This window comes from Gasterosteus aculeatus, chromosome 18 (genome assembly GCF_964276395.1).
Source record: "Gasterosteus aculeatus chromosome 18, fGasAcu3.hap1.1, whole genome shotgun sequence".
NCBI lineage: Eukaryota > Metazoa > Chordata > Actinopteri > Perciformes > Gasterosteidae > Gasterosteus > Gasterosteus aculeatus.
The window spans coordinates 7,841,975-7,869,575 of NC_135706.1; the positions used below are offsets into that span (position 1 = coordinate 7,841,975).

A 27,601-nucleotide genomic window follows, 5' to 3' on the forward strand; every position below is an offset into this window, starting at 1 on the left:
AGAGCTGTCATGCTGTCAACGTCTCCTCTCCGCTCCTCTCACACCCGCCTGTCAGTCAAAGACTGTTTTCCTCCTCCCACCCCTCTCCTCCTCCTCGCCTCTTGCCTTGTCCTCCACCCTTTGCCTCACCAGTCTCGTCCTCCGTCCTTCTCTCTTTTCTTCTCTCACCTCTTTCCAGCCCATTTTCACCCTGTTCTCTCGCTTCCACTGCATTCACTTCACATCCATGTTAATTTGGTGAAGATCCGTCTTAGCTTTTACAAACACCACCGTTGATGTTTGTTTTTTTTCTTCGAAAAGCCGTGACAGATTCTCTTTTTCATTTTGCGTCTTGTGTCAGATGTTTTCTGCACCTGGAGGATACTTATCAAACCGGTGCACCAGCGTGGAAGAGTAGTTTCCCTGTCACCTGAGAAAACTTATTTTTGGTAATCACTGAAGTGACTCCATTCCCTTTATCCATATGTATGTAAACAAGCATATAAAATAGTTGCAATAATACCTGGATCATGCTAATAAATATTGGAGGTTAGTTTTGTGGTTGATATTGTCAACCACTGGTAATCAGGTGTGTTCTCTCCCAAATGTATTCCAGTGTTGGGATCTTAAGAAAGGAAAAGTTTAACTGGCCGAGGGAAATCGCACAAGCAGACCCGCCGAAATGCCAAGATGCTTTTTGATTTGTAGACATAGTTGACTGGAAACTCTTTCAGGGTGAAAATTCAGTGGTGGATAGAAAACAATTTCATTAAAATGTTTTAGTAGCAATTTGGCTTGTTTAGATAAAAAGAGGTATAAATCGATTGCCGCCTAGAAGCAAGAATAGACAATGTGATGTTTTCATCATTTTTGTGGATTGAAATTGAAAGTTTCCATGTAAAACTCAAATGAAGAGTAGAATCAAATAAAAGTGTGTGTTTGTGTGTTTCAGCCTACGTCTTGATAGGTCCATGAAGAAGCCGAGCACCGGCTGGAAACGCCCATACACGAGCACTTTTCGCAGCCACGTAGATTGTCACCTTGGAGGTTATAGAATCCCGGTTTACAGCGGTCACAGTTGTCTCCCTCCACGTTCTCCTGCAATGGGAAGATCCAGCAGTTTATGAGCTGCCTCAAACTGGAGTTATGAGCACAAAGCATGTTATTGCAGTGCTAATGTGGTGAAAATAATGATGACGGGGCCAGAGAGGTTAGCCCATTAAAGTGTGCGAGGGTGTGTGTACCTTGCACATGCAGGGTGTTACACATGGGTCATTGTTGGTGCTTCCTTCCATACTGCAGTTGCAGCGCTGGCAGAACGGGAAGCCCGTGTAACCAACGGCACACCTGGAGACAAATGAGTTTAATAAGCATACTAAAGATGAAGGCGACGAGTATAAGAGGAGCCTTCCTGTCACCAGAGGGTCACAGGTCAACACTCCTGACAGCCGTCGTTGGCGTCCCGGGTCCGACGTGAACCATTAGTTTGTAGCAAACAGCTGCGCTCGCACTGCAGGTGACCTGCATGCACGGACAATCTCGTAGGAAATATAGAAACAACACCCTAATTGGGAAAGAAAGTCGGCTGAGCAGAGTCTATTAAAGAAGTGATTTTAGAGAAGATGCTGATGCACCGGATCTCATCTGATTTTAGAGAAGATGGTATGGTGGGGGGGAGTTGGATTAATTTTAGATTACATTACATTAAGCCTGAATGGGACACACACAAAGGGAAGTAATAAACAAAGATTATACAAACACCCATTTACAGCAATTACAGAGATAATGATAATCTGACTGACAGATTGAACAAAAAGCTCCTCCTATTGTTGTTTGTATTCCTTTTGATTCACAGGTTGCGATTTTAACCTCAGGTTTGGAAAAACAAGACGTCTCTTGATGATATCAGGCTTTGTTCAGGTTCATTGGAAATAAAACAAGGTACAATATCAAAAAGGTAATATCCAAGTTACAAATCAAACAAATAAAACAGTATGCTTGGCATTCATACAATGTCTATTTATTCAGCGACATCTTTACGTTGCTATGGGTACGAAACCAAGTGTGCGTGTGGTGGTAAATGTCATCAAAGACCCGCACGGAAACTTTCCGCCAATTTCTGAACACTAATTGAAACAGACAACCGCTGAAAGGTTCCAGTCACCTATCACAATGTGGCTTTCTATTTTCTATATGTGTGCATTTGTGTGTCTCTCACCTGTCACATTGCAGACCCCCAAAACCCTCCTTACACGGGCACGACCCTGCTGGCTGAACTGTCAATCAAACGCACACAAAACACAGACGCACACGCACATTTTTTTAAAACAACAGTGTGAGTGAAGCAGAATGGGAATCTCTTTGAAGCGGTTGCACCTAAAATAGCTCCTCCTTAGAAAAAAACATTAGAAATTCAAAGAGGGGTAAAATTGTCTCTAATATAAATAGTTGTTCTGTTCTGCCAAATACAGTTTTTGATAACAGAGGACTGTGAGCACACAGCTAAACTGGACTGAGCCCGACCTCCATCTGCTCGAGCAGGTTGAATCGATTAAATGTTAAGAGAAGAATGAGACAGAAGGAAAGTATATCTGCATACTGGGCGTCGCCTTGCTCGAAACAGGGAGACACGATTGGCTGATCGAACCAAGCGGGTCACATGAGCAGGGGATGCAGGGGTCCTCATCCTCAGCGCTCACCTGGCCGTGTGGAGAAAACATCAAACATCATCATTTTTACACACACACACTCTTAATCATAACAAAGTCCAGGCACAGGTGCGTGTGTAGGTGACGTACCCCGGCAGGTCTGTAGAATCCATCAACGCACGTCTCACAGTTGATTCCAGTTGTGTTGTCTCTGCAACCAATACAGACTCCGCCTCCACTGTTTTGACCTTGGATGTTCAGGCTGAGTGACAGATCTGCTACAGTCTGATTGAAGTAGCACTCGTCCGCCTTGTCGTGGCAGTTACACTCTGAAAACAAAGAGTTGACACCCTAGTTGATCGGATTGTTGAGACCTGCCACCACCCCCTCAAACGTTGTTTTTTTGGTTTATTACCATCTTGACACCACGTTTAACATGTTAAGAGCGTCCATTTATTGCAATATTGGTCACACTTAAGGGCAGTTAAGAAAATCAATTCCTTTTTTTCAATGATTCATGACACTAAAATTACATTTTTGAGATGCCGCAACACTCAAAGGTTATTGGAAGAAGACTCAATCTAAGAACATTCATGAAATAGGATTAAATTGATTTAGTCCAACTCATTTTGATGAAAACATTTCTTATTTGATCCCCTATTAAGACACATGAAACACAATGTAGTTTTTCAAGCGTTTTTATTGAAAATGCTCAGTCAGAACTGACCATCCAATACAACAAATACAAAATAAACCATCTGATCAGGAAATGAATAAACAAAAGTCCCAAAATGATCAAGTGCATTGTGTATTTCAATTATTGACAATGTAAATGAATATCAACCTCAAATCCAGATCCAAACCGCATTCCTTACACCTCTGCATGCATAATCCTATAAAGGAGAACAGGATAATTAACACACGTCCCACTAAACAAATGACAGTGAAAAAGCATTGAGCATACAGACTATTACGGACAATCATACAGAGGTTGCCTCCAATAGCCTTGGTGATGCTGAGCAAACTATAAAAGATGAGATACATGTATTAGAGAAGTGAAATGCTGGAATACTCCAAATGTCACAGGGAAGTCAATGTTTTAAAAAACGTACAGATTAAACATGTAGAATGAACTTTCCTTACGAAACATGCGCTGCTTTACATTACATTACAGGTCATTTAGCTGACGTTGACATTAAGCTGACATTTTGAACCCGTGGCGGGACTCGAACCACCAACCTTCCCAGCGCTCCCTCTCTACCCCTACGCCACGACGGCCCCGAATTTGACTAAAGCTAGTCAACGTTAGCTAGCGTTAGCTAACGTTGGGTGACATAGGTTAGCCAACATAGGTTAGCTAACGTTAGCTAACGCTAGTCAACGTTAGTTGACGCAAGTTAACGTCAGCTAGCGTTAGCTAAAGCAGCGCATATTGGTCTTGCTCCGAAGCCGTGTTAACTGACAGGGAGCGACGCTGGCAGGATGCTGACTTCCCTTATGGCTTTGAAGATGACTGACTGACCTTCTGACCTCTGGTCATGATGCTAAACACGCTCAGCTAACTAGCTTGAATGCTATAAAATGGAGCGGAATTTCCCTGGTTGAACTTATTAAGAACGTAACAAACAGTTAACGTTACTTACCAAATAACGGATTTCCCCCCGAGCCAGAAAAAATGATGTTGCAGCCAATTTCAGTCAGCAAAAAAAAACAGAACAACGCTAAAAGCGCAAAATGTGGCGCATGCGCAAAGGGTAGTCCTTGATTATGAATGTATTTGAGTTGACACATACACGCTTTAACCTAAATACATGCCATACGTGAAACTATTAAACCATTTGTGTTGCTGCGATTGATTATATATTGTAGGATATTAGAAATAATGTGACGACCCGGTTCATGAATTAATAAAATGCATATAGTGTACACCAGAATACAGCCATAATTCTGAAACTGTGTAATCAATAAAGTAATGACAATATTGTAAAACCACTGTAAAAGAATAATATCAATGTACAGTTATGATTGTATTTAATGTAACGTAATCAACTGGAATGCATGCATGTAATACTTGCACAACAACTGGTATTGACTGAGGGTCATTCGAAATCCGAGTTACATTGAACTCACCAGAAGACCACTCCCAGAGGTGTGGACACTAACTTTCACACCTTTATGGATCGGTATAAATACCTGTAGGCAACCATTGTTCTTGAGTTCGCTGGTAGAGGCAACAGACAGGCACTGGGTGGTCAATGGGCCCTGTGGCCTGTTGGTTGCGAAGACCAGCGGCTCTTCAGCTGAGATGTTCTTTTTATCACAACACCCTTTCTTTTATTAAATTCATTTGATTTTAACCTTTCGATCTGCGATGCCCTTTGTCCGTCCGGCGTTTCTTCATTTTTGAAATACAACAATATATGTTTATCCTTTAATAGATATATTCAAATAAAGCAAACACCATTTACACATCTAAGAAGGGCTTGAATCATTTTTTGAGTGTACTTCTAGCTAAGAATGTGCTGTTTCCATGAAGTGCAAGGGCTTCTATATTTATTACATTGCAGTTGTAATCTGTGAATGCGAAAGGGACAAAAAAAACAACAGAAACCGCTTGTGGTTCAGATGGTTGATACGTTACGTTTTCTTTTTCAAAATAACAATTGGAAAATATCAAGCCAATTTTGGAGACTGACGATGACTCTGAGCAGCATTTTATCACAACATTTCATAGAGGAGAACTGAGGTTCGAAGCAAGTGTCGCGAAGACCACAGAGCCTGATATTTTACCTTGTAGCCCGTGTAAAATAAAACAAAGATTACAGGAGGTAAGCGTAGTTTTATGGTGACGAGCGGAGGGCTTTAACCACATCGCTCTGCTGCTATATAGTTGATGAAGGTTAATGGATGCAGAGGTGACTTTTGATGGCTTCGCGCAGACTTTAAAGAGCTCCTTCACGGCTGAACTCTGTCAGGCCAGTGTTCATATTAACGGTAGGAGGGTAGTAGTAATACATTTTCATAAATGTGGTGTGTGAGTGCATGTGCAACACTTCCATACTCCTACAGTACTAAAAAAACTCTTCATATGTGAGATTATTCATACGGTGGAATAGATTAAAAAGTGAATGTTTCGTTTTGGCTACATTTTGGTTAGTGGGGTCTACGTTAAGTGCGTAGTTGGTGGTTGTGTGTCACTTACTTTCGCACACATGTCGAGTGAGGAAGGTTCCTGCCATCCAGGGCTGCTGGTTGTAACCAGGGCAACAACGATCACAGCTCTCCCCACATGTGTTGTGTTCACATTCACAGCTGAACTTCTACACACAGACAAACACACATTATAAAGCGTAAGTTCCCTCAATTTGACAATTTAACAGACATGAGCTGAGAACTGTGTTTGAATAAATGAATCGTCGTCTAGCTGGAACAATCTGAGTCGTTGTGAAATTGGAATTCCAGTGTAGCCACAATCTGTCCCTTGTCTGGTGCAGAAGAAATATATATATATATCTCAAAAGTTTGGGCCGTGGCTTCATATTAATTTAGATCAAAGCGGCAGACAATTCGAAGGACGAAGGTATTCATACAGGCACGTAGGTAGAACTCTTGCTCGTGCTTTGTCCATTTTTGATTTACACTGTGAAAATCAACTCTAATGATCAGAAAACACAAAATTTCAGATCACATTAATTACATACTGTAACATAAAGTTTCTGTATCTAACATACTTACTTTTATTTTTGCAATATACACACATTTTGACATCCAGTCTGCTGTCATTGTATGTTAAATATGTTGGTAGAATGAGGGTTAAACAGGTTACCAGCTCTCTTCAAAGGTAGTCAAAATTAAAACGGCCAGTGTAGAGATTTATTAAATGCATTTCTGTTGATTTTCTAAAGGGATGACATGCTGATTCCAATTTTTGCCAATCCTGATACATTTAAATATACGTAAATATCCTATAACTTTTTTTAATAAATGATTGTATTTTGTATTATTTTATTTTATTTAGTTATATATTTGATTAAAACAAATACTAGTTTTGATTATGAATAAGAAGGTACTTAAAGCTTGTGTTGGTAAATTTAATGTAATATTAAAACTATCCAACTGCTTTAGAGAAAGTTTCCCACTGATTTAAAAAAATAAATAAAACAAAACATTTGAACACACACTGTGATGTATTTGTTATAACTTACTTTTGCCCAATACTCATTTCTACTGAGTGGTAGAGCTCGAGTGCACGGTAAAGTGAGTCAATGCAACCTCTGTCAATGTTAGCTGTGAGCTGTGCGAATGGAGGGCCGAGAACATGTACTTATCAATATGTATCGCTCTTTGAAAGCCTATCAAGCAATAATGTATTCACAGGAGAGCCAAGCGTCAACGAAAAAACTTGGTTCGCTTTCCAGATTTGCACTTGGTGGCAAACAGATTCTCTTCAACTATCCCAGGGGTGAAATGAATATAAAACTGAACAGTCAAAGCACAATGTTTCAGGAAATCTGCCAACATCAAGGTTCAGTAATTCAATTTAGGACTTTCTGTAAATTGGCGGCTGTGAAGATGGTGCCAGATTCGACTGCGAGGAGAGCAGCACAATAGCACAGCGAGAGCCAAGTTGGATTTGTTGGCACGAGTGACTTTGCCCCTTTTATCCGAGACACAAGGCTTCAGCTCTGGCTTGCGGCTGTCTTTGTACCGAGCATGTATCTGAACAAACGATCGTAGATGATCGTCAACCAATCACCTCACAGGTCGCCACTTTCTCTGCTTCCTGAACGTCTGCCCGGGACTTTGCTGCATAGATGGACATGGATCGGAGTAAAGGAGCTGAGCACTAGAGAATATCTCTTAAAACTGTAGCTCTGATACACAACAAATTACAAACTCTTCCAGTAGAAACACATTTTAAAGTAAATGGTTGAAGATTTTAAATATGATATTATATATTTGAACACTAAAACCACATTTAAAATCTGTGTTTTAAAAATGTTATCATTTCAATCACTATAAAAAGACAATACATAATTCAAAGTTGCAGAGACTTTAACCTAGCTTGAGCAGGAATACCTTTAAATCGATAAGATTGAACAAGGACATTCTGGATTTTGACACAAAATCAAATTAAATGCATGTTACATTTTGTATTACTATAAAGGCCACTTTGAAATCCCAGCAGATTATTTCTTACTGCATAGTAAAAGTACATAATGTAAGGAAACAGAGAAATTATATCGTTTGCTTTGAATCATTTGCAGAATCTTTAGAAATGTAAACATTGGTTCACCTTTTAAGTCAATCTCAAATTGGGCCTTTAGAGATGGAAGGAAATAGAAAGAACAAGAAACTGACTCTTCACACATCAATGACATCACTTATTGTCAATGACATCATCGCCAACGGACCAGACGGGTTCACACATGAGTAAGTCTTTGTGGTTCAGCCTTAGGACATGTAAAGGGCACCAGACACTGTGCGTGTGTGTGTGTGTGTGTGTGTGTGTGTGTGTGTGTGTGTGTTTGTGCCTGTGTGAGTGTGTGTGGTGAGCGAGACAGAGAGAGATCAGGTGTCTGGTATCAAACACTCCACTGTTTGAAGTGACACTTGAGACAACGCTTCACTGTGCCACCTGTGTCCCCTGCAGACAACCAGGCCGGCACACACACACACACACAGACACACACACACACACACACACACACACACACACACACACACACACACACACACACATAAAGTTTGATATGGTGTGGATAAAAAGCTGGAGCCTCAGGGCTTTTCTACACGATGGCGGAGCTCCATTACCTGGGTCGTATTGTCCGGTGGACTGAGAGACACAGAGAGTTAAGTATTTTACCTTTGTAGCGGTGTTGAGAGGACAGGCTTTGGCGTGGCCGTAACAGATACACATCCCCCCCACTGAGATGTCCTTAATGGAGTAGTAGTACTGAAAATAAAGAGAGTGGGAAGACGTCGTGATGAGCATTAAGAGGTTCAGGGACACTGTGACACGCTGCAGAGCTACACACCGTCATCACAAGAAATATACGCCAAAATGAACAATACATTTAGACAAAGAATGAATGTAATACCTTTTATATTTTATAGTGTTTAATTAGTACGTCACTGCTAAGACTTAGTATCTCGTAATATTGAGTCCTGTATTATTGAATATCTGATGATTACGAGCAAAGGCCGCCTAATCATTATTTCTTGTTATGACTTAATTCATTCATTAAAACATTACTTTGGCATGTAGAACCTTTTGAGACTTGACTGGGATCTTTAAGTTGTGACGCAACTCATTTTCTCCTGGACCTTCTATTATCCTGTCAGATGTTTTAAATTTCGAAAAGAACAGATAAGAAGCGTAATTCACGTTGAGCCTCACCCGCCTCGTCACGATGGGATCGCTATCTCTCGGGTCATGAAGCGTCAGAGTCATGAGGTCGGCGTTCAGTGTTCTGATCCGCTGAAACACCAGCCTGATGTAGCGGGCGGAGGTGAAGTTCAGCAGGGTCGGGGATGGGTCGGCTGCACTGGGCCGGCCATTGATCAAAGACGTGTGGATCTGTAGACGGACCGAAAGACGGGTAAGAACTGACAAGTAACAGCAGAGACAAACATTTGCTTTCAGTGGCAGATGACGGAGATCAGTAACTAACATTCACACACTGTAGTCGCAGCTACAGGAGCAATGTCGGGTTAAGTGTCTTGCCCATGGACACATCGACATGCGGGTTAGCAGGGCCTGGGATCGAACCGACAACCCTCTGATTGGAGGACGACCGTGCTCCTCACTCACCCACAGTCGCCCCAATCAAATACGTCCGAGTCATCATTTCACTCACGTTCAGAAAAAGACAAATTTAACTTTAACTCATAAAGCGAGCGACAACAGATCCCAAAGTTGAAAGACAACAATACAATTACACAACCTGCATAAACTTGCTAAAGGACACCAAGATGTCCTGATATAAAATAACTAAACAGGCACTGAAAGATTACCGTCACACTAAATAAGGTCCTGACCACAGAGTCTGTTGCTTTTCTGCATCAGCGCATCTCATACAGCAACATGGACACTGGTAGACATTTTAATTGTGTCAAACAGAGAATCTGACATTTTGGATTTTAATTGCCTCGCTCTACCTTTACATTAATGCGGAAGAAAAAGCATCACCGATGATCAACGAGAAGCCACAAGACAAGGGGAGCGAGGTCCTGTCTGCCCATCTGTCCGTCTCACTACAGAGTGGGTTGACCATGCGCGTGTGTTTGCGTGTGTGTATGCACACGTGTGCAGGGGGAACACTTGATGGTTGCAAGCCGCACACTTGGAAGTAACGAAGGAGGCGGTGGTGTATGTGTGCGCGTGTGATGAGTGGCGGGGTGACACTGTGAATGTGGATGCTGTGACACATCGCCTACGACTCATTACGGTTTCACTGTGATCAGACGGATACGGAGCTGTCAACCACACAAACACACACACACACACACACACACAGTACACACACAGATTCAGACACCTCCCTCGTTGCTTGCAGCTCTTGACATCTCCCAGCTCGCACCCCCTCTAGCGCTCCCCCGCAGGACACATACACACAAGACGAAACACTGTATGCGTGCAGGATAGACACACACACACACACACACACACACACACACACACACACACACACACACACACGCACACAAACAACAGCACCCATGTAGATGAGTACACACGTTCAGACAGGCATCTGCAATTAGTGGCCTGTATGGGAGCTGTAGATTAGTAGTTGGTTTCACTGGATGTGTGTTTGCATAATGTGTGTGTGTGTGTGTGTGTTGCACAGCCCCCTTCTTCTTCTTCATTAATGTCAGTAACAAACTCGCCCCTCTGGTCTTAACGGGTAAAATCACAAACTCAACTGATCAACGCAACATTGCAGTGAACAGTGGTGATTTAAATAGTACGAATGGTGTGTAAGCACTGATCTACTTATTCATCTGATATGATTTGTCTGTGTATTTGACACATTTTGATGTAGTCTGTAGGCTGCGCTTATTCTTAATTCCCATTCTGCTATTTATTCATGTAGTGTCAGGCTCTTTTCCTCGGCCCTTCACAACATTCCCCGGGACTCCAGCATCATCACTGCACATTTGTATCTCTCAGTCCTTCTGATCAGTGCCTTTGTATGTAAACCGATCCACATCATCACTCCTTCTCACATCGTCTTATTCCATTCTCAACCCATCCGATCAGACTCAAAACTCGGCATAACTCAAACCCTCTGTTTGGTATAAAACAACAAGATTTAGGAAGACCTTCCATAGTAGCAAACATTGCACTCTAAACACCTCAAAGCTAACCAAACAATTCAAAACTAGCCCGATCCAGATAAACTTTACGACTCTACGGATGCTGAGTGTCGCAACTCGTTACCTCTCCGTTCTCCAGCGGGTGAATCTTTGAATAGAAAGATGTGCAGATGACTTCATCGTCTCTGGTGTAGGATGGAGGTCCGGTCCGTGGATTAATGCTGAACCTCGTCAGGCACTCTGTGTCTGTGATGGCGTAGTACTGCCAGGGTTCAAAGGTCACACCATCTATCGAACGCTCTAAGACCCAATTACCTGCGGACAAAAATATTGGTGGGGAAAATAATGATGAGACGGTTCAAACTTATGATGTGGAGAAAAGATCAATAAGAAATTATGAATCGGCATCCGAGACTGTGCTTTGGTCACCCTACTTAAAATACATAGAAAATTGACAGAACATTCAAGTCCATTCAATTTCTCAGCTTTGACCCAAACTGTGACATTACACCTACATTGATTAAATGTAGAGTGGAAAGCCCGGTTTATGGAAGAAAAAAAAACAATAAGCAAATTATACAGTACTGAACAAAATACACGCAAAAGTTAAACACTTTATTCTTATATACCTTTTAGTATTAAAACATCTCGTGGTCGTGTATTTCTTCAATTGTCAAAACTGTAACTGTAACTGAAATATTTGCTCTGAAGGCGTCTTCCTAAATACAAACTGTGAAGCGGGATGCTGACCTGGCCGAGGTGAGTTGGCTGCCTTTAGGATTATGTAAGCAATCTGGAAAACCTGGAAGACACAGACAGAAGACACAGAATGACAAGCGGTTATACCAATTTTACCAGTTATATTGCACCAGCTGTGAAACATCAAGTTCTCAACCGGTAAGCTTCAGTTTATACAACTTTCGGCGCAACAAATGAATGGAATATACACACACACACACACACACACACACACACACACACACACACACACACACACACACTTCTCACAGATACAGCTTTTTGCAGTGAGCCGTTACTTGAGATTTTGGACACGGAAAAATGATTTGCGTGAGCAAGCAGTCAAGATTCCTCTTGTTATGTTCCATTATGGGCTTTTCTGAAGAGCGAGGGGCACTAGCGTTTTGTAATGTTCAGCAACATTCAAAATGAAAAGAGATCGTTGGGTCAGTAAGAATCTGAGCATCTGCGCTAGCACGCAGTTATCCTTTAGTTCGATCCCCAACTAGACAGACAAACTCAAACATTGAATGTGGGTCAATTGCTGACTCTCTCTCTTTCACCACCCCATCTTTTCTCCCGGAGTAAATCTCTTTTTCTTCTCGCGATGTGGGAAGCAGTGTCACGTTGCAGCAATTAGAATAGGAAGAAAGCTGCCAAGTGCGTGTGTGTATGTGAGCAAGAGATAAAGTGCATTTCATGGTAACCTTATAGTAGTTATTCAAACCCCCTACAAAGAGTCGGTGTTGCTCGTATTCCCACAGAGGTCGGATGGTGTGTCTTTGTGTGTGTGTGTGTGTGAGACGAAGAGAGCTCTCGGCAGTATCTTGTATTATGGCTGTATTAGCAGCTTTGGGACAGCTAGACATACGATGAGCACGGCTAACGTATGCATGTGTTCGTGTAGGTTTGCGGTGTCATATATATGTTGTGATCAGATTTATTTTTTGATCTTTTTTTTCTGCTGGTTTGGGAAACTACTTGCTCAAACTCAAGCTGTCTGCAGGTGTCATCAGGCTACGTTCAGAGGACTTGAAATGAAATGAATATCTCACTCGTGAAAGAAGGCTTAAACTAATCAGAAAATTGAATTTGCACAACAATACAGTGGATTAATGTTGTCCAGTCATGTTGTTGAGAGGACAGGTTGGATTTCTATTCTGTTCTCCACGTCTTTTCTTTCGCGAACATGATGGCTAAATGATTTTTCATTAATCATAGAAATTCTTTGCCGTTAATACATTTGAAAAAATCATTTCTTTCACATTCAGCCTTCAAGCATCGAAGTGGGTGAGTCGTATCTCTTGTGTTGACAGCTGAGCTTACAGGAAAGACAAAATGTCAATAAACAATTCTATGGCTTACAAATGACAGACAATTACAGACAGATAGAGAGACAGACAGACAGGTCAAAATCATGTTGGAGATTGTTAAGGAATATCTATTAGCCTGTGACACAATAAGTAAAATGTACTGTACTTGACTATGAGCCAAAAAATGATATTTCTACCGATTAAAGAGAACATTTTTTAATTTAGTGTGAAAGCGAAGCACAAAGCTGATCTGCAAGTCCAACTGACCTCTTTCAAGGAGTAAAACAATCTGTGTCCCCTTTTGATGAAATCGTGTCCCGATGTTGTTGCACTAATGAGTAGTTACGTGATTCCAATGACCATTTCTATTTAGCAAATGACAGGTGTTAAAATTTAAAGAGGTTCTGTAATTATTCACAAAAAGCTAAAAAAAATACTTTTATCTACAGATCTACATTGTTAACATCTCACAAGTAAATGAAATACTCCAAACCAAACCAATGAATATTCATTCCACAGACTTCTCAAGCATTTTATTTGAGCGACCTTACATATTTAGTACACAATCCTCATTGTTTGCCAGGGAATTACTTTTTGAACATATTTGGGAATAGCAGCCAAATGCGCACTTCAAATTTTTTATTTTAATACTCATTCAGTCCATTCAAGCCCCGTGTCCAGTGTGGCCAAGATGCCCAAACTCAAATGGACCGTGAAGAATCCATTTGGTCTGAGCGTGATTTGGACACACTGTGACAATGGCTTTCCTGAACAGCTGGTGTTTACAGGCCATTCACATGGCAACGTGTGAAAATGTTTCTGGCCAGATGAACTGGCGTCAAACCCCCAACTCCAGCCAGAGCTGCAGATAATTAGGAGCTTTGCACGGAATGACACAAGACGAATCAAAATAAAATAACATGACAGAGAAAAACGGGCAACCTAAAGCTGAACTCTATTGACTTCTAGGATTTGGATCTGAACACACGTACTCATACGCAGGTTGCTATGCTGTCGGAGCAGCAGACCTGCTGTGCAGTCTTGGTGAAATTGACTGTCACTTCAAGAGGAAGATGAGTTAACATCTCACTGGACTGATAAAGTAGCTTTTGGCCCGGCTCTTAAAAGTGGGAATCATCCAGCATCCCTGACTGCCAAGCTCAGTGCCGGCGCACAGGAGGTATTCAGTCGTCTCGACGAAAGATCCTTCTGCTTTTCCACTGAGCCGCCACTGAAAACAATTTAAGGAGACGCTGCTCATTTTGAATGACAATCCAGTGACAGCTCTGCGGGAAAAGCGGCAGAATGAAGTCCAATTTCTGAACCAAATTACAGTATAAAAAGGACATTTTATGAAAGTTTAAGATGTGTTTTCAATGTCAGTTTATAACGGGAATGTTTTAGCAAACCAAATATCTCATATAAGATGCGCATGCCATTTTCTCCCAAGCATAAACATATGCTATAAAGCTATGAATATGATAGTTAAAGGTTCACTGAGTCCTCATAACGACGGTTTTCGAAGTCCGGGGGACTCGCGGCTCAAGCATCTGCCTTATTAAGGGGTCCTTGAGCAGGACGCTGACTGTACACTGTGGTGAATTGGACTGTGATGAGGCAACAATATTCAGTGATCTGAATATTCTAATGAATGAATGAATTAATAGTACAGAACCGTCATGAGCCTGTTTATCGGTCTGTTTGTTCATGTCCAACTATGTGCCTGAAAGTGGCTTTTTAATGATGACTGCGTCCTTTTGAGGCCTTTAAAACTCACCGTGACGAAATGGGCGAGGTCAACCTCAACAAAGCGTTACAGTTACAGCAAGTCAGTCAAACGCACAACAACAAAGAAGCTAAAATATGGAGAGAACATGGGAGCTCCAATTACGTTTTGCTGTTATGGCTTTGCTTGTGTTCTCTCCAAAGTGTTGGTAATATATGAAGGTCACTTTATATGTCTGTTGACTACCACAATGGTCATTTCCCAAATGCCCTGTACCATTATATGTTTACAAATCGACCCAGTTCCATTTACCCTTGAAGGAGCTCATGGAGGCGCCGCACCGCTCGTACGTTGGCGGTGTGTAAGAGCTGTGCATAGCGACAGCACTTTGACTGACAGCCTCTCTCTCGGGTCCCCAATCACTCTGCCAGGTTCTCCTCCCGCCCCCAGAGAGCAGAGCCGCTGCATGATTTGACCACGACGGACAAACCGTCCCTCAATTTAACATTTCCATAATAACTGCTATTTGACCTCCGACGTCGATAGTTGCCACGACGAGGCGAGTTTAACCCCTCATGGTGAAGTAATTTTAATGGATAAACATGTAATTTCCTAATTTATATGCAAACTAATGGCTGAAGGTTAGAGAACTCAAGGCTTCACGCGACGGTAACGCACAGCTGGGAAACTGTGGATTGCTGTGTTTTAATAACTGGAGGTATAACAGCACATCAATATACAAACAAAAAAATGACAATGTTTAAACCTGAAAATGAAACCTTAGAAATAACCAGAACTTCTGAACTGCGCTATCATGAAATGTTTTTTTTTCAACAGGTCTCTTCAGTTTACAGTTGAAGAATTAATCTAAAAACAATAGAGAGCATAAAGCACAGATTTCAATTGTCTCTCTCGAACTGACACACAGATGCACCCACAGCTCCCACTCTCTCATTATTTAGACTTTATACCCAGAGAGGCTCAACAATAACAAGATAGGAAATGAGGGTGGTGATGTCACAGGCGATAACACACACACACACATTCACACACACACAAACAAGCACCCGAGCCCACCGTCCTTTTCTCCGTGAGATGACTGAGGTCGCAGGGGAAATTCAGCGCATTGGAGTGTAAAAAGCTTTCCGTTGGACTGATCGAGGCTCTCACACACTCATACACACACACACACACACACACACACACACACACACACACACACACACACACACACACACACACACACACACACACACACACACACACACAGACACACAGACACACACATACGTGTATATATACACACACAAACACACACACACACACACACACACACACACAGACACACACATACGTGTGTATATACACACACACACACACACACAAAACTCCCACTCAAGGATGCACATCAGCAACACAACCACAATACAAACACAGACTTGTTGGATTCGAAGACACACTCCGTCACTGCAGCACAGGCCTAAAGTCGATCTACTTTTACTTCAATCAATACAAAATAAAGTAATATACAAAGAGTTACTTGATGAAAGGGCCAAACATTTGAAAATAATTTATTAAATTGTTTATTTCATTGGCTTGTTAGGAAAAAATAACGATGTACCACGGTAAAATACCCAGACAAACCTTTATATGACTTAATATATATATATATGCATATGCAGTATATAAATATAACCCCACAAGGGAACCCGCCCTGCAGAGAGAGGGCGCAGCAGGCATCAAGTCCGCCGGCCCTTGAGTCAGCAACCCCGGGAACTAATAATCCAGCTTTCCAATTGCACAGCGTAGTTCCATGTGGATGAATCAATTCTGATTGGCTGCAGCCCCGATGTCAATAAGAAAGGTTTGTTTAGCCGAGTGAAATCGTTACTCATTCCCACCTCATAGTCTGATGGACAAGTGAAACACATGAACATTGCTGCATTTCTTTGGACGTACGTGGGTATCGTACAAGCTGTGATGGCTCAGTAGGTGGTCGTTGAAGGAAAAAGCACTGTGATATTATGAAGCTTTTGAACGACCTGCTCATGACAAATAGAACTAGAGGAGGAGTATTTTTTTCATGCTCCTCATCCAGCTGTGAGCTTTATGGTATTTCTGTAAATTGTCTATGTGCTTCTCTCTCTTTCTCTCTTTATTTATATATATATATTCTGTAGTCCCACCACAGCAGTGAGAGTGATTGATGGGCCTGAAGTCATTAACATGTCAAGATGGCGCCCCTCTACCTCCTGTCCAGGGATATAATTATATTCTCTGTAACGATGGTTGGCAAAAGAAAACAATGAAGCTCTCCTCAGATTTGCTTCTAACATTTTTTCTCTCTCTGTCTGACTTTAATTCAACCTGAAACAAAGAATTGGAGGCTGACCTAAAATAGCCTAAATATATCCCACTATTCGGTTCTTACATTAGTATTCAAATCCCAAAGACAGGATTCAAAGCTTTGTTTTTTATGTTGTAATTTTTGGTCTGGTTTTGTTTACCCTTACATGCTGCACTGACAATAAGAAGTCTGTTTTGACATTGAAGTTATTAATGTAGTGTACACAGGCTCAAATGTAAAGGAAAGAGCTTAAAGAAAGACACGTTAATGCTAAAGGGGATCCTGTTCTTTGTGAAATAAGGTGTTTCTGTGGATCTAGTCACTTTAAAGTTTCAAATGTTTTGCCATTTTAATTTTCTTATGACGTCTAAGTTGAAGACAATGCTATTTTGTAGTGTTTGATATCACAAAATTGTACAGAATTGTACAAAAATGTATATGTCATATTGTGTGTGAGCAATATTCCACGCAATGTAAGAGTATTTATTAAGTTGAAGCTAGTGTGCTAATTTAGGCTTTTGTTTTAATTAAGGCATTTTTGTCTTTTCATTTTATTCTGAAATTAATCAGTTTTAACTGTAATTTTTCAAAGGCTTCTCCTAATGAACCGAGGGCTTCTCATAAACTAAAGTCCGTCACCCTCATTAGTTTTATTCTCAAGACATCCACATAATTATTCTCTGGCACTGTTTAATTGCACTTCTAAACTAAACTAGACGTCCTAAATCATCCCATGCCAGTACACAGACCCGCAATCCCCGAGATTCCTCCAAGACCCTCCTTTCCAAAAGGAAAAACAAGTATTTAAAGATTGACACACATGCTTATGAAATGATCAATAGCCAGGTTAGTTCAACCAATTTCACCACTGCTGAAGTAATAGTTGGTAGCTTAGTTCTCTGGATGACACAAAGAAACACTGTTTAAATGATTAACTAATCGCTCTGTTGGATCGACAATGTGCAGGTCGTTGTGTTTATGTTATCTTAAAGGAGAAGCCACATGGCAACAATAATAGGATGAACATAGAAGCAAAAGGTTGGATGGAGAATTTTCTTTACATCTAACGGGGTAAGAATTGACTGTTTATTGTTGTTAACAGACAAGTCGGACGACGGTCCATAAAAATCTACTTGGACAACAGATGCACCTTTTAAAATACACCAATGGTTTTGATGCACCAAAAGCTCCAAAATGCTTTCACGCTGCGTTTGACAAAAGAACAAGAATGAAGCTCGTTTCAAGCGTCGAGGAAGGACTCAGCAACCACGTTCTTTCTGCGGCAGCTGTGTATGTTTGGACAGAGCTAAAAGGAATAAAACTGCGGATTCATTCCCCAGGGGACGTTATTTTACTTAAGGATCAAAGCACAAACAGTGATCACGGTAAGAATATTGCGGTCGTTTTCATTGGGTAAAGCAGAAATCTTTTTTTAATGTTTGATGGGAGACCAAAATAAAACAGGGTTGTTGTTTGCGCACACTCAGCAAGTGATTGTTTATGACATAAGGGAAGCATTGCCCAGTAACACCAATGTAGCACGAGTGCGAGTGGACTGAGAGTTTTTATTGTCCCGGAAACTCCCAAAGACTGATTCTATCTGGCCCCAAATTCTCATGATCTAGTCATTGATATCATATCATATCCGAATATTGTGCATTATTTTGTCAACACAGAAATAAATAAGATGTTTTTACATCTCTGAAGCTCCGGCCTCATCATCAGACTCTTTACTCTTTACTATTATCTCACAGAAGCTTCTGGGTTGAAATCCAGCAGCCACATAATCATCCCCATGAATGAGACTGCACCAAACACTTCTTCTCTCTCAATAACACATCAAGTGATTCTTTTTTAAATGCTCTGAAACAAACCTTGATAAACGGAAACGGTTTGCAGCTCGACTCATCCAGGACAAAGGAGGCCGTGTAAAGGTTCGACTCATTACAGTGGATTCCAAATGACGAGAACCCATTAAAATCCTTTTGCAACCGACACAAATCCAAGAAGACCACAGCTGTCCTTCAAGTGACAAAGGAAACAATCTCTGGAGGGAGTGAATGTTTGAGCAACAAAACATCTTCACAATTAGCATGTCACTAGTTTGTGTGTGTGTGTGTGTGTGTGTGTGTGTGTTAGGGTTGGGCAAGATGACGGAGTATAAGCCGTCCCACAAGGAGAGTGATTTTGTAAATACAGAGCAGGAGGAAGGATCACTAAACCCGACGTTTATTTTGACAGCTTTTTGAAAGGAAAAATGGGTAAATCGTGTAGAAAATTCTAGTCTTTGTATTTCTAAAACTATAAATTTACTTGATGTATTTACTGCACTAATTGAAGTCAGCCGGGTATTTATTTGCACCCCTAAAACCTGGGCGCTTTCAAGATCCATTTGGTTTTACTGTTTTGCGTCTTTTGCGGTGATACCTGTTTTAAGTCCAGAGTGATGGTCACGTAGTGGTACTCCATCCCATTCTTGATGGAGGGACTTTGCCACCAACGGTTTGTCCCATCTGTGGCATATTCTATAGGATGTTGTTCTGTACACACACACACACAGAAGGAGAGGAAATATGCATTGTTGTCATTAACACTTTAATTATCGCAAAATCATTGAACATGTTTTCCGCTCTACGTTTTTTTAAGCATTCAAGGTCAGAAATCCGGATACTTTCTATCTGCTAATAGATTTTCTTTCCTTTTTGTGAGATTTTATTTCTCCCTCTGAATGAAATAAAAATGTCACCCTAATAGTCAAATGTAATCCGGGCCACATTTAATGGCTTTCTCAATGGCTTTAATGGAACAAGAAGAAAACACATTATTTGTTTGTCACTTCTCAAAGGCCAGAACTTTTCTGCACGCAGCGTTTTTGAGGCTATTTGGGTGTTTACATGTGTGGAAGAGAGTATTTTGAAGTGAAGATGTGGTGCTTTCGGTTGACTTATAGCTGTCAATCAACGGGCTACTTATTTGTGACATTTCTGTTGAAAAACGATTGCAAAAATTGATAGTAGAATGAGAACGCTATATAGCTTTTGATAAAACACTGTCCTCTGCCTCTTTGAAACAGCATTCTTCCTCTTCCGTTATTTTTTAGTCCTTTTTCCCTCTGAGACAGAAAAAGGGAATATGGATTTCTTACATTGCAAAAAGATAAAACAGAGATATCTGGCTTTTAATAAGTAAGCCAGGGCAATTAATTGATTACCGTTAAGATGAAAATAAATATTTTCAAAAATGAGAAATTATGCCTCAAACAATCACTCATTCAAGCTAAACGTTAAAAATGAATAGCAGTGATTTCAAGCGTTTCCTTCTCTCCTTCCTCACCTGCTTTTTGCAGCCTGGTTGAGTAAAGCGAATTGAAGACATTAGCTGACTCACTGGCTGGTTAATGATGGACTGCTTCCCTTAAAAAACGGATCGGTTGGTTGTACAAGGTTAGCTTAATTATTGATTGACTAACTAATCAACCGTCTACCTGACTGTTTGAATAATGATCCCAGGTCTAATCCTGTATTGTCATCTTGTCATGTTGCCATTGATTCCTCAGTTCAACCGGCAATTATGTTTTTAGACAAAATGATTAGTTACCATCTGGCCAGTCTGGCAATCATTAACTGATTGAGCGTGATTAATAATTGTAATCACCCTGCCTATAAGACAGGTGTGTGTGTGTGTGTTCTTACCAAATGGATTCGAACTCCTCTGGTTGCAGATCCGACACTGAGGGTTTCTAATTGGCTGGCCTGGCACATGTTCCACCAGCTTACAGAACATCTCTGGGCCCAGTGTACCACAGGTAGCGTTGGCCGATATGTCCGCCATGGACGCCAGGTTCAGCACCGCCGGGAACAGTCCTGCAGAGAAAGCACGGACGAGTTAATGCAAAAACAGACAATGAAACAAAACCAGCCGCGTGCAGAACGTCAAAAGTCGGATATTAATCTGAGTGTATTTTGAGGACAGTCTAATGCAGTTAACATCATTTGCCCCTGATAGCAAGCGAGGGCCGTATTCACTTCACATCTTTTGATAAAAGAAGCACACAGCGTTTTTCTGGCCAGTTTCAACTGTGCTGAGTTTGGGCAGTGTGGTGCTGCTACATCAAAGGATGATTCATTTGCATTATGTTGCTCAAGCAGTTCTTTTTTTTCCCCATTTCCTGTCCACGGATATTTTTCACTGCTGGAAAGAAAATGTAAACTTGGATAGAACATACGTTATGGAAAACACTGCAAAGGACACAGATTTCTTTCCCAGGATATTGTTGGAAGCCATCAATAATGTTTGCAACCATTACTTTGCTTTCCTCCCCTGTGGCCTTATGGGTGGTCGGGGTGTTAAAGAAAAATAAGAACTGCCTGGGAGACATAAAAGTAGTGCTATACATCGCAGATCCCATCTCCATGATAATTATATTCAACTCTCGCAGCCATATGATCACAACTGAGGGGAGTGTGCTCCAGTCACCTCTTCTCCCAAGAAAAGCAACATGCAGACTGTAAGTGAGTGCAACTCTCTGTTATTCCTGCAGTTACGTTGCGTGCAATAAACAATTATTGAGTTATATACTTACTTATTTACAGTTTGTATAATGAAACACATCTGTGTGTGCACATGCTTGTGAATGCACGCATATCGTTACTGGATATCGGGCCGATACTGACTCAAATAGCTGGATCTGATATCCATGACAATGGAGGCAATCTGTTCAACTCAGCTCTGTACTGATAAGACTATACACACTGCACAGTCGCAGCTTGTCAAGCGCCTTCTGTTGTCCAATGAAGAAAAAAACGGGACTGACTATTGAGCTTTAAGCGAACTGAAGAGTATTTACATCCGTCATCACCTATCAAATGATCCCGCGTGAGACTGCACACAAGTGGGCTTCTTTTAGTGCTCCCATTGCAAAAGCAGTGAATGAAAAGTGCTGGAATGCTCAACATACTGAGCACATGGTTCACATTTCCTGTCTGGTAAACACACAGAGTGAAATAAATGCACGTCTTGTTTAGTGGCACATCAAATTTTTGAATTTCACAACATTATACACTGATTTACAAAGTTAAACACAGAGACGCAGAAATGTACAGAACTGTACACAAAGCAGACAGAAAGAAATGGGAGTTCAGATGAAACATACACGGGAGAAGTAGATGTTAAAGGGTGGACAGTTTTAGTGAGTGTGTGTGCGTGTGCCCTGATGAGTCCAGCTGTTTGGACAGATGTCAACACTGATGAACTGTGAAGAACATCTGTGACATCCAAAGTCACATGTGTACACATTCTCAAACAAGTACTCACAACACATACAAAGCTCCAACGCACAACTTCCAAACCTCCCAAATAATATCAGAACATCTAAAACCTCTGAGCGAATCCGGCTTTCCACAACAATGTTTTCCTAACAGAAAGGTTCCCAGTGCAAGAACGAGCTCGTATATTATCTCACACAAAGTAAGTAATGGATATGACATCAAAAAGAAAATAACAAGTTCCATGCACACTCCGCCTTAAGATGAAAATGTCCCGCAGTTTGGACAACTTAATGACACTAAAGAGGTTTTCCTTCCTGTTGCATCAACTGCTTTTCAGTTCAATCTTTCCTTTAGTAAGGAAAAGGAAAAGCTCTCAAAGACAATATCAACATTACAGGCCACGTATCTTTACTAATGCTTAATAGATATAGAGATCATGTCATCGGGCCAAGACAGGAATCCTGTACCCAGACGTCAGTATGAACATATGAATATAATAATAGGTTTATTCTCACGTTGCTTTAATGCACATTCATGTTATGGTCGTTTCTCAACTACTGCCTCGTGCTTCTGCCGCCAAATCCAGCCCAAATCCTGCACAATCCGTGTTTTGATCCACAGCCTGGAAGAGTCTCCAACCAGATGTGCGGAGACTGTGCACGCTTCCCATCAGGTCTGCAGGATCACCAGGGGTTTCAGAGGGAACAGTGTGTCAGTATGTGCCAGTTCCACCTTTTACGTTGCTGGCGTTGTTAGCGCCGCTGGTGCTGTTAGCGGCTGGCTAGGCCGCCGCCACGCGGAGAGCCGCGTAGACGAACGCTCTGAGTGTTTTGCACTTTAACAATATTCCGCAAAACATTTTGAAACCTCGGTACACACGTTCAGCATATTTTAGGAAAGCCTCTTTGGAAAGTGTTTAAGCTCTGCTTTTACTAAACAAAGCAGGAAAGAAAGAACGAAAGAACGTTTCAATCACATTTTATTTTTAGGTTTTTGTGGGTTCTTGAGGTCCTGGCTGTCATTGCAACGATCACAAACATTTTTCTCGGGAGAATCTGATCATGTGCAGGACTCAAACTTTGGTGACCGATTTTTTTTCTCTCTCGCCTTTCACGTTGAACAATGAGGCGAGATACACACAAAGAAATGGTGAGGGCTGGCTTAAGAAAGGCTTCAGTTTTCAGATTCACTGAACGACAAGGACACAATCAGTGGCTGTACGACGGCTGGCACACAGACACACAGACACACACACACACACACACACACACACACACACACACGTACGCATCCACTCAGGTTCATCACCTTCCATTCTTTTCTCTCTGCTCTGATAACCATGGTAACCTGTCTGTCCGTGTGTCTGTCTGTCTGCCTGTTGGTCTCTCAATGCCCCGTCTGCGCTCTGTTAACCAAGGTCTCAGAGGATTTACTGACATACAGACTTTAAATTATAATACTGTCAAAATGTATAAGTGCACCCAGCTGGACGATGTCATTGCCGAAGAAGCTCCAGCGTCCCAAAAACCAACTACAAGGCGTCCCCCCCACTAAAATTAGTGTTTTATGTTGTTTTGATTACAACATAAAACACTAATTACCTTCAGAAATCAGTCATGGACACTGTATTGTCACGCTGAATTAAAACTATATCCCTAAGACCTATCAAAATAAATATGTGAGCGAACCAATATCTACTAAACCTTGAAGGTTCAACCTTGACCTTGCTTCAAGGTTATCTGGATTAGGTGTTTTCTGCAGCTTTAGCCAGTGTGAGATACGACTGAAAGCCCCTTTAAAACAAACCAAATAATTGGACCTTGCAAAAGGAATTCTATGTACCCAATATTGGACAAAGTGTAAACTCTTTTTTGTCTTGTTCACCTATGAATCCATTGGCCTTCGCCCCCATGTAGACCAGACGTTTGTTAAAAAAAGACAAACGGAGGAGAAGTGAACTTCCCACATTGTTACACATGTAGTAACACAAACTATAGTGGCGGATATATGTACGAGGACGCTGCTCATCGCTTTGGGAAAAAGGACACTTGGATATCACTACGGGAGACTTAAGAAGAAAAGGTCCATGCGTCACTTGTTCTCCACGGGATTCTCCAAGACGCCACATTATTTTTATTGTATAAAGGCTTCTTATTTCATTGGAATAAAAGTTTATTTGGTTTATCTGTCGTGGTAAACGATGACTCTGCACCGCTTTGTGTGTGCGTTTGTCCGTGTGGGTAGGTGTGTGTGTGTGATGGATGTGTTATTGTTGAGTATTGAGGCTAGATGTATGCTTGATGGAATAAGAAGAGGGTTGAAAAAGACAGGATCATCTCTCTCTCTCCCTCCGTCCTGAGCAGTTGAGGGACTGAGAGAGATATGGATGCAGGGAAAGATAGAAAGATTGATGGAGATGGATGGAGGGATTCACAGAGAAAGATAGAGCGTTGTTTAAAAGGGTCACGGCCAGGAGGGGAATGAGGGATGAGACTGCGATAATCCTGTGTACTCACTCACACACACACACACACACACACACACACACACACACACACACACACACACACACACACACACACACACACGCGTGTATTTAAACAAAAAGCCTTTATGCTTATAGCCACACACAGAAGTGTGTATGCACATAAAAATGTGAATTTACTGAAACACACGTAGGATCCCCCCCCCAAAAAATATACATCCTCAAACATGCTTTATAATGAATCGAGCATGCAGACAAAGAAGTAGAAGACAACACACATGCACACGCCACTCATGAATTCCAAGAAAAAACATTAACACTAATCAGTTCTGGACTCGCGTGTTTCGGGGTCTAAACACCTTAGATATGATCCTCTGCTCCCCGGAGTATTGAGGCAAATGTGAGGCATTTCCCAAGTTGCAGAAATATATAAGCAAAATATCTTCTTACAGGTGAAACCGGTGTGACTTCTTCCACACTGTCCAGTTAATATCGTATTATCGTATTATTCAGAAACATTAAAGTTCTAATAATAATAAAATAACAACATTATTTTCTTATGGACCACATAACGGATTCACCTGAAGGGCATCTGATCATTGGCGCCATTTACATTAAGTTCAGTTTTATCATTTTTGTGTAATCCATATAACCAAATAATTATCTTGTTATCTTCATATATCTTCCAGATCTTCTTGTTATAATTAAGAAAAAGTATGTTTTTTTGAAGACAAGCGCTTAATTTATGGAAGCCTGAGTCATAATTTAGAGGCAGATAAAAACCCTTACTGGATAACAATCACCTATATATATAACAATAACACAGAGAGCGCAGTGCACAGAGAGATTAGACACTGAGAAGAGAAAAAGATAAAGCGCTTGATCATTGGGTATGACATCACAACAGTTAATATTTAAGTAACGTAATTGGGCATTGTATTTAAATAAACTTTAATTATTATAATAAAACACCCAAGGTCATCTCAGCATCCAGGCTCCGTATTTATCATAACGTTAGAAATATAATTTTCATTCGGTTCTGTAAAGGAACCTCATCTGAAACATTGTGACTAATTACATACATGCTTTAATAAATGACACTAAATACTGTTGTGATTTGTATTGAATCACTTCATGAGTAATAGAAAATCTGTCATGTTTTCACTAAAATAGAATAAATACAAAGGCCGTATATTTTTAGACATAGACGTCTGAAATGCCAGAAAGGATTATGGCTGGAATAAAAGTCTACAGCAATGCGAGCAGCTCTGCTGGATCGTCATCACTGGAACGTCATCACTGGACATGAAGAAAGTTATACAACAAAATAAAATGTTGAAGTTATGATGGCGGTGAAAAAGTAGCTGTTCATTCTTAAGGAAAGTTATTCAGTTTACCCAAAGGCAAACATGGATGAATTCATTCTCATGTTAAAAGAATGAAATAGTTACAATGTTTCACTCAAAATCAGATTTCCAATTCAGGAAGAGTTCGGCCAAATCTTCTGGGAACAATGAATGTCTGTAAGGAAGTTTGTGGCGATTCATCCAATAGTTGCTGACATACGTCTGTCGTTCGATCGCACACACACACACACGCGCACACACACACACACGCTGATATTTAATCAACCTCCAGGGGTTTAAGTCCACATCCTGCTCTCACAAGGACTTCCTGCCCCGGGAGAGAGAGTGAGTGAGTGTGTGTGTATGTGTGTGTGTGTGTGTGTGTGTGCGTGTTTGTCTTTTTCAGCAATGAGGCTCTGAAGGAAAAGGCAAGAAGACAGTTAAAGGCAGCAATGGATGTGTTATTATACAAAGAAAACAGCGGCAGGAAGTGCTTGTCAAAGAGAAGGAAAGAGCCTGTGGGCTGATCACAGGAGCCGAGGCACCACTCCGTCTCCCTTCCCTCGTCTCTCTCTTCTTATTCAATTCCAGTCTTGGATTTACACCCACAGGACAAGATCTCCCTCCTCTCCCACTGCAGCCGCATTCTTCACCGCACGTCTGCCTCCCAACTGATGTTTTTAAATAGCGGTATCAATAAGGCAAAGTAGACCACCAGGCATGCTGAGGACAGCAAGGCTATTTGTCATCATATCGGAATGTACATTAAAGTCATGAAAGTTACTTAGTTAGTTAATTGGTACTTTTAATGTAGGAACCCGCATTCTACCAGTTTTTCATATTACTGTGATGTTTATTTTTCTTCATTAAATGCGCATCAAGCTTCTGTTCATAATTGCAATTACAGGAAATTAGAGGCCAAAATATTTCCAGATGGCCACACACTTATCACAGAATAGAAGAGAGAGACATGTGGGCTTACATTGTGTGTGTGTGTGTGTGTGTGTGTGTGTGTGTGTGTGTGTGTGTGTGTGTGTGTTTGTTTGCATGGTTGATCTTTGCAAATACTGTCCTCTTCCAGACGGTCATGAACTTAGACTAAACAGGAAAACCACAAAGTTAAAGACAGTTAATCCCTTACTTAAACACACACACACACACACACACACACCACACACACACACACACACGCACACACACACAACCCAAATGACCTGACCGTGTCTGCTGGAGGTCGTTTTGATCACTGCGCTGCAGACAGGGGAGTAGCAAGTCTGAACTTTCTTCCCAGAGGTCTCTGCACTCAACTTCCATTTTAGGCATGAATGAAGGCTTAAAAAAACAACATATATTACTCTATAGTGAAGAATTTTGGCAGTGCGTTGGTTATATAATACTGCCGTTATGTTTTCCACTGAATAGAATTTCACATT

At 41.1% G+C, this 27,601-nt stretch overlaps 1 protein-coding gene across 7 annotated transcripts in view; it reads right to left on the reverse strand.

Moving 5' to 3' along the window:
• The window catches only part of lama2 (laminin, alpha 2), a 126,285-nt gene that overhangs the window by 82,261 nt on the left and 16,423 nt on the right, over nt 1-27,601 (reverse strand). For all 7 annotated transcript variants that reach the window (XM_040160309.2, XM_040160306.2, XM_040160308.2 and 4 more), the window contains exons 2-13: nt 20,763-20,933; nt 19,498-19,610; nt 11,697-11,748; nt 11,071-11,261; nt 9,028-9,207; nt 8,494-8,583; nt 5,830-5,947; nt 2,778-2,956; nt 2,579-2,678; nt 2,198-2,255; nt 1,224-1,326; nt 937-1,077 (exon numbers count right to left, since the gene is read on the reverse strand). In XM_040160309.2, the coding sequence (XP_040016243.2) occupies nt 937-1,077; nt 1,224-1,326; nt 2,198-2,255; nt 2,579-2,678; nt 2,778-2,956; nt 5,830-5,947; nt 8,494-8,583; nt 9,028-9,207; nt 11,071-11,261; nt 11,697-11,748; nt 19,498-19,610; nt 20,763-20,933 (1,496 nt within the window). The remainder of the gene's footprint in view (nt 1-936; nt 1,078-1,223; nt 1,327-2,197; nt 2,256-2,578; nt 2,679-2,777; nt 2,957-5,829; nt 5,948-8,493; nt 8,584-9,027; nt 9,208-11,070; nt 11,262-11,696; nt 11,749-19,497; nt 19,611-20,762; nt 20,934-27,601) is intronic.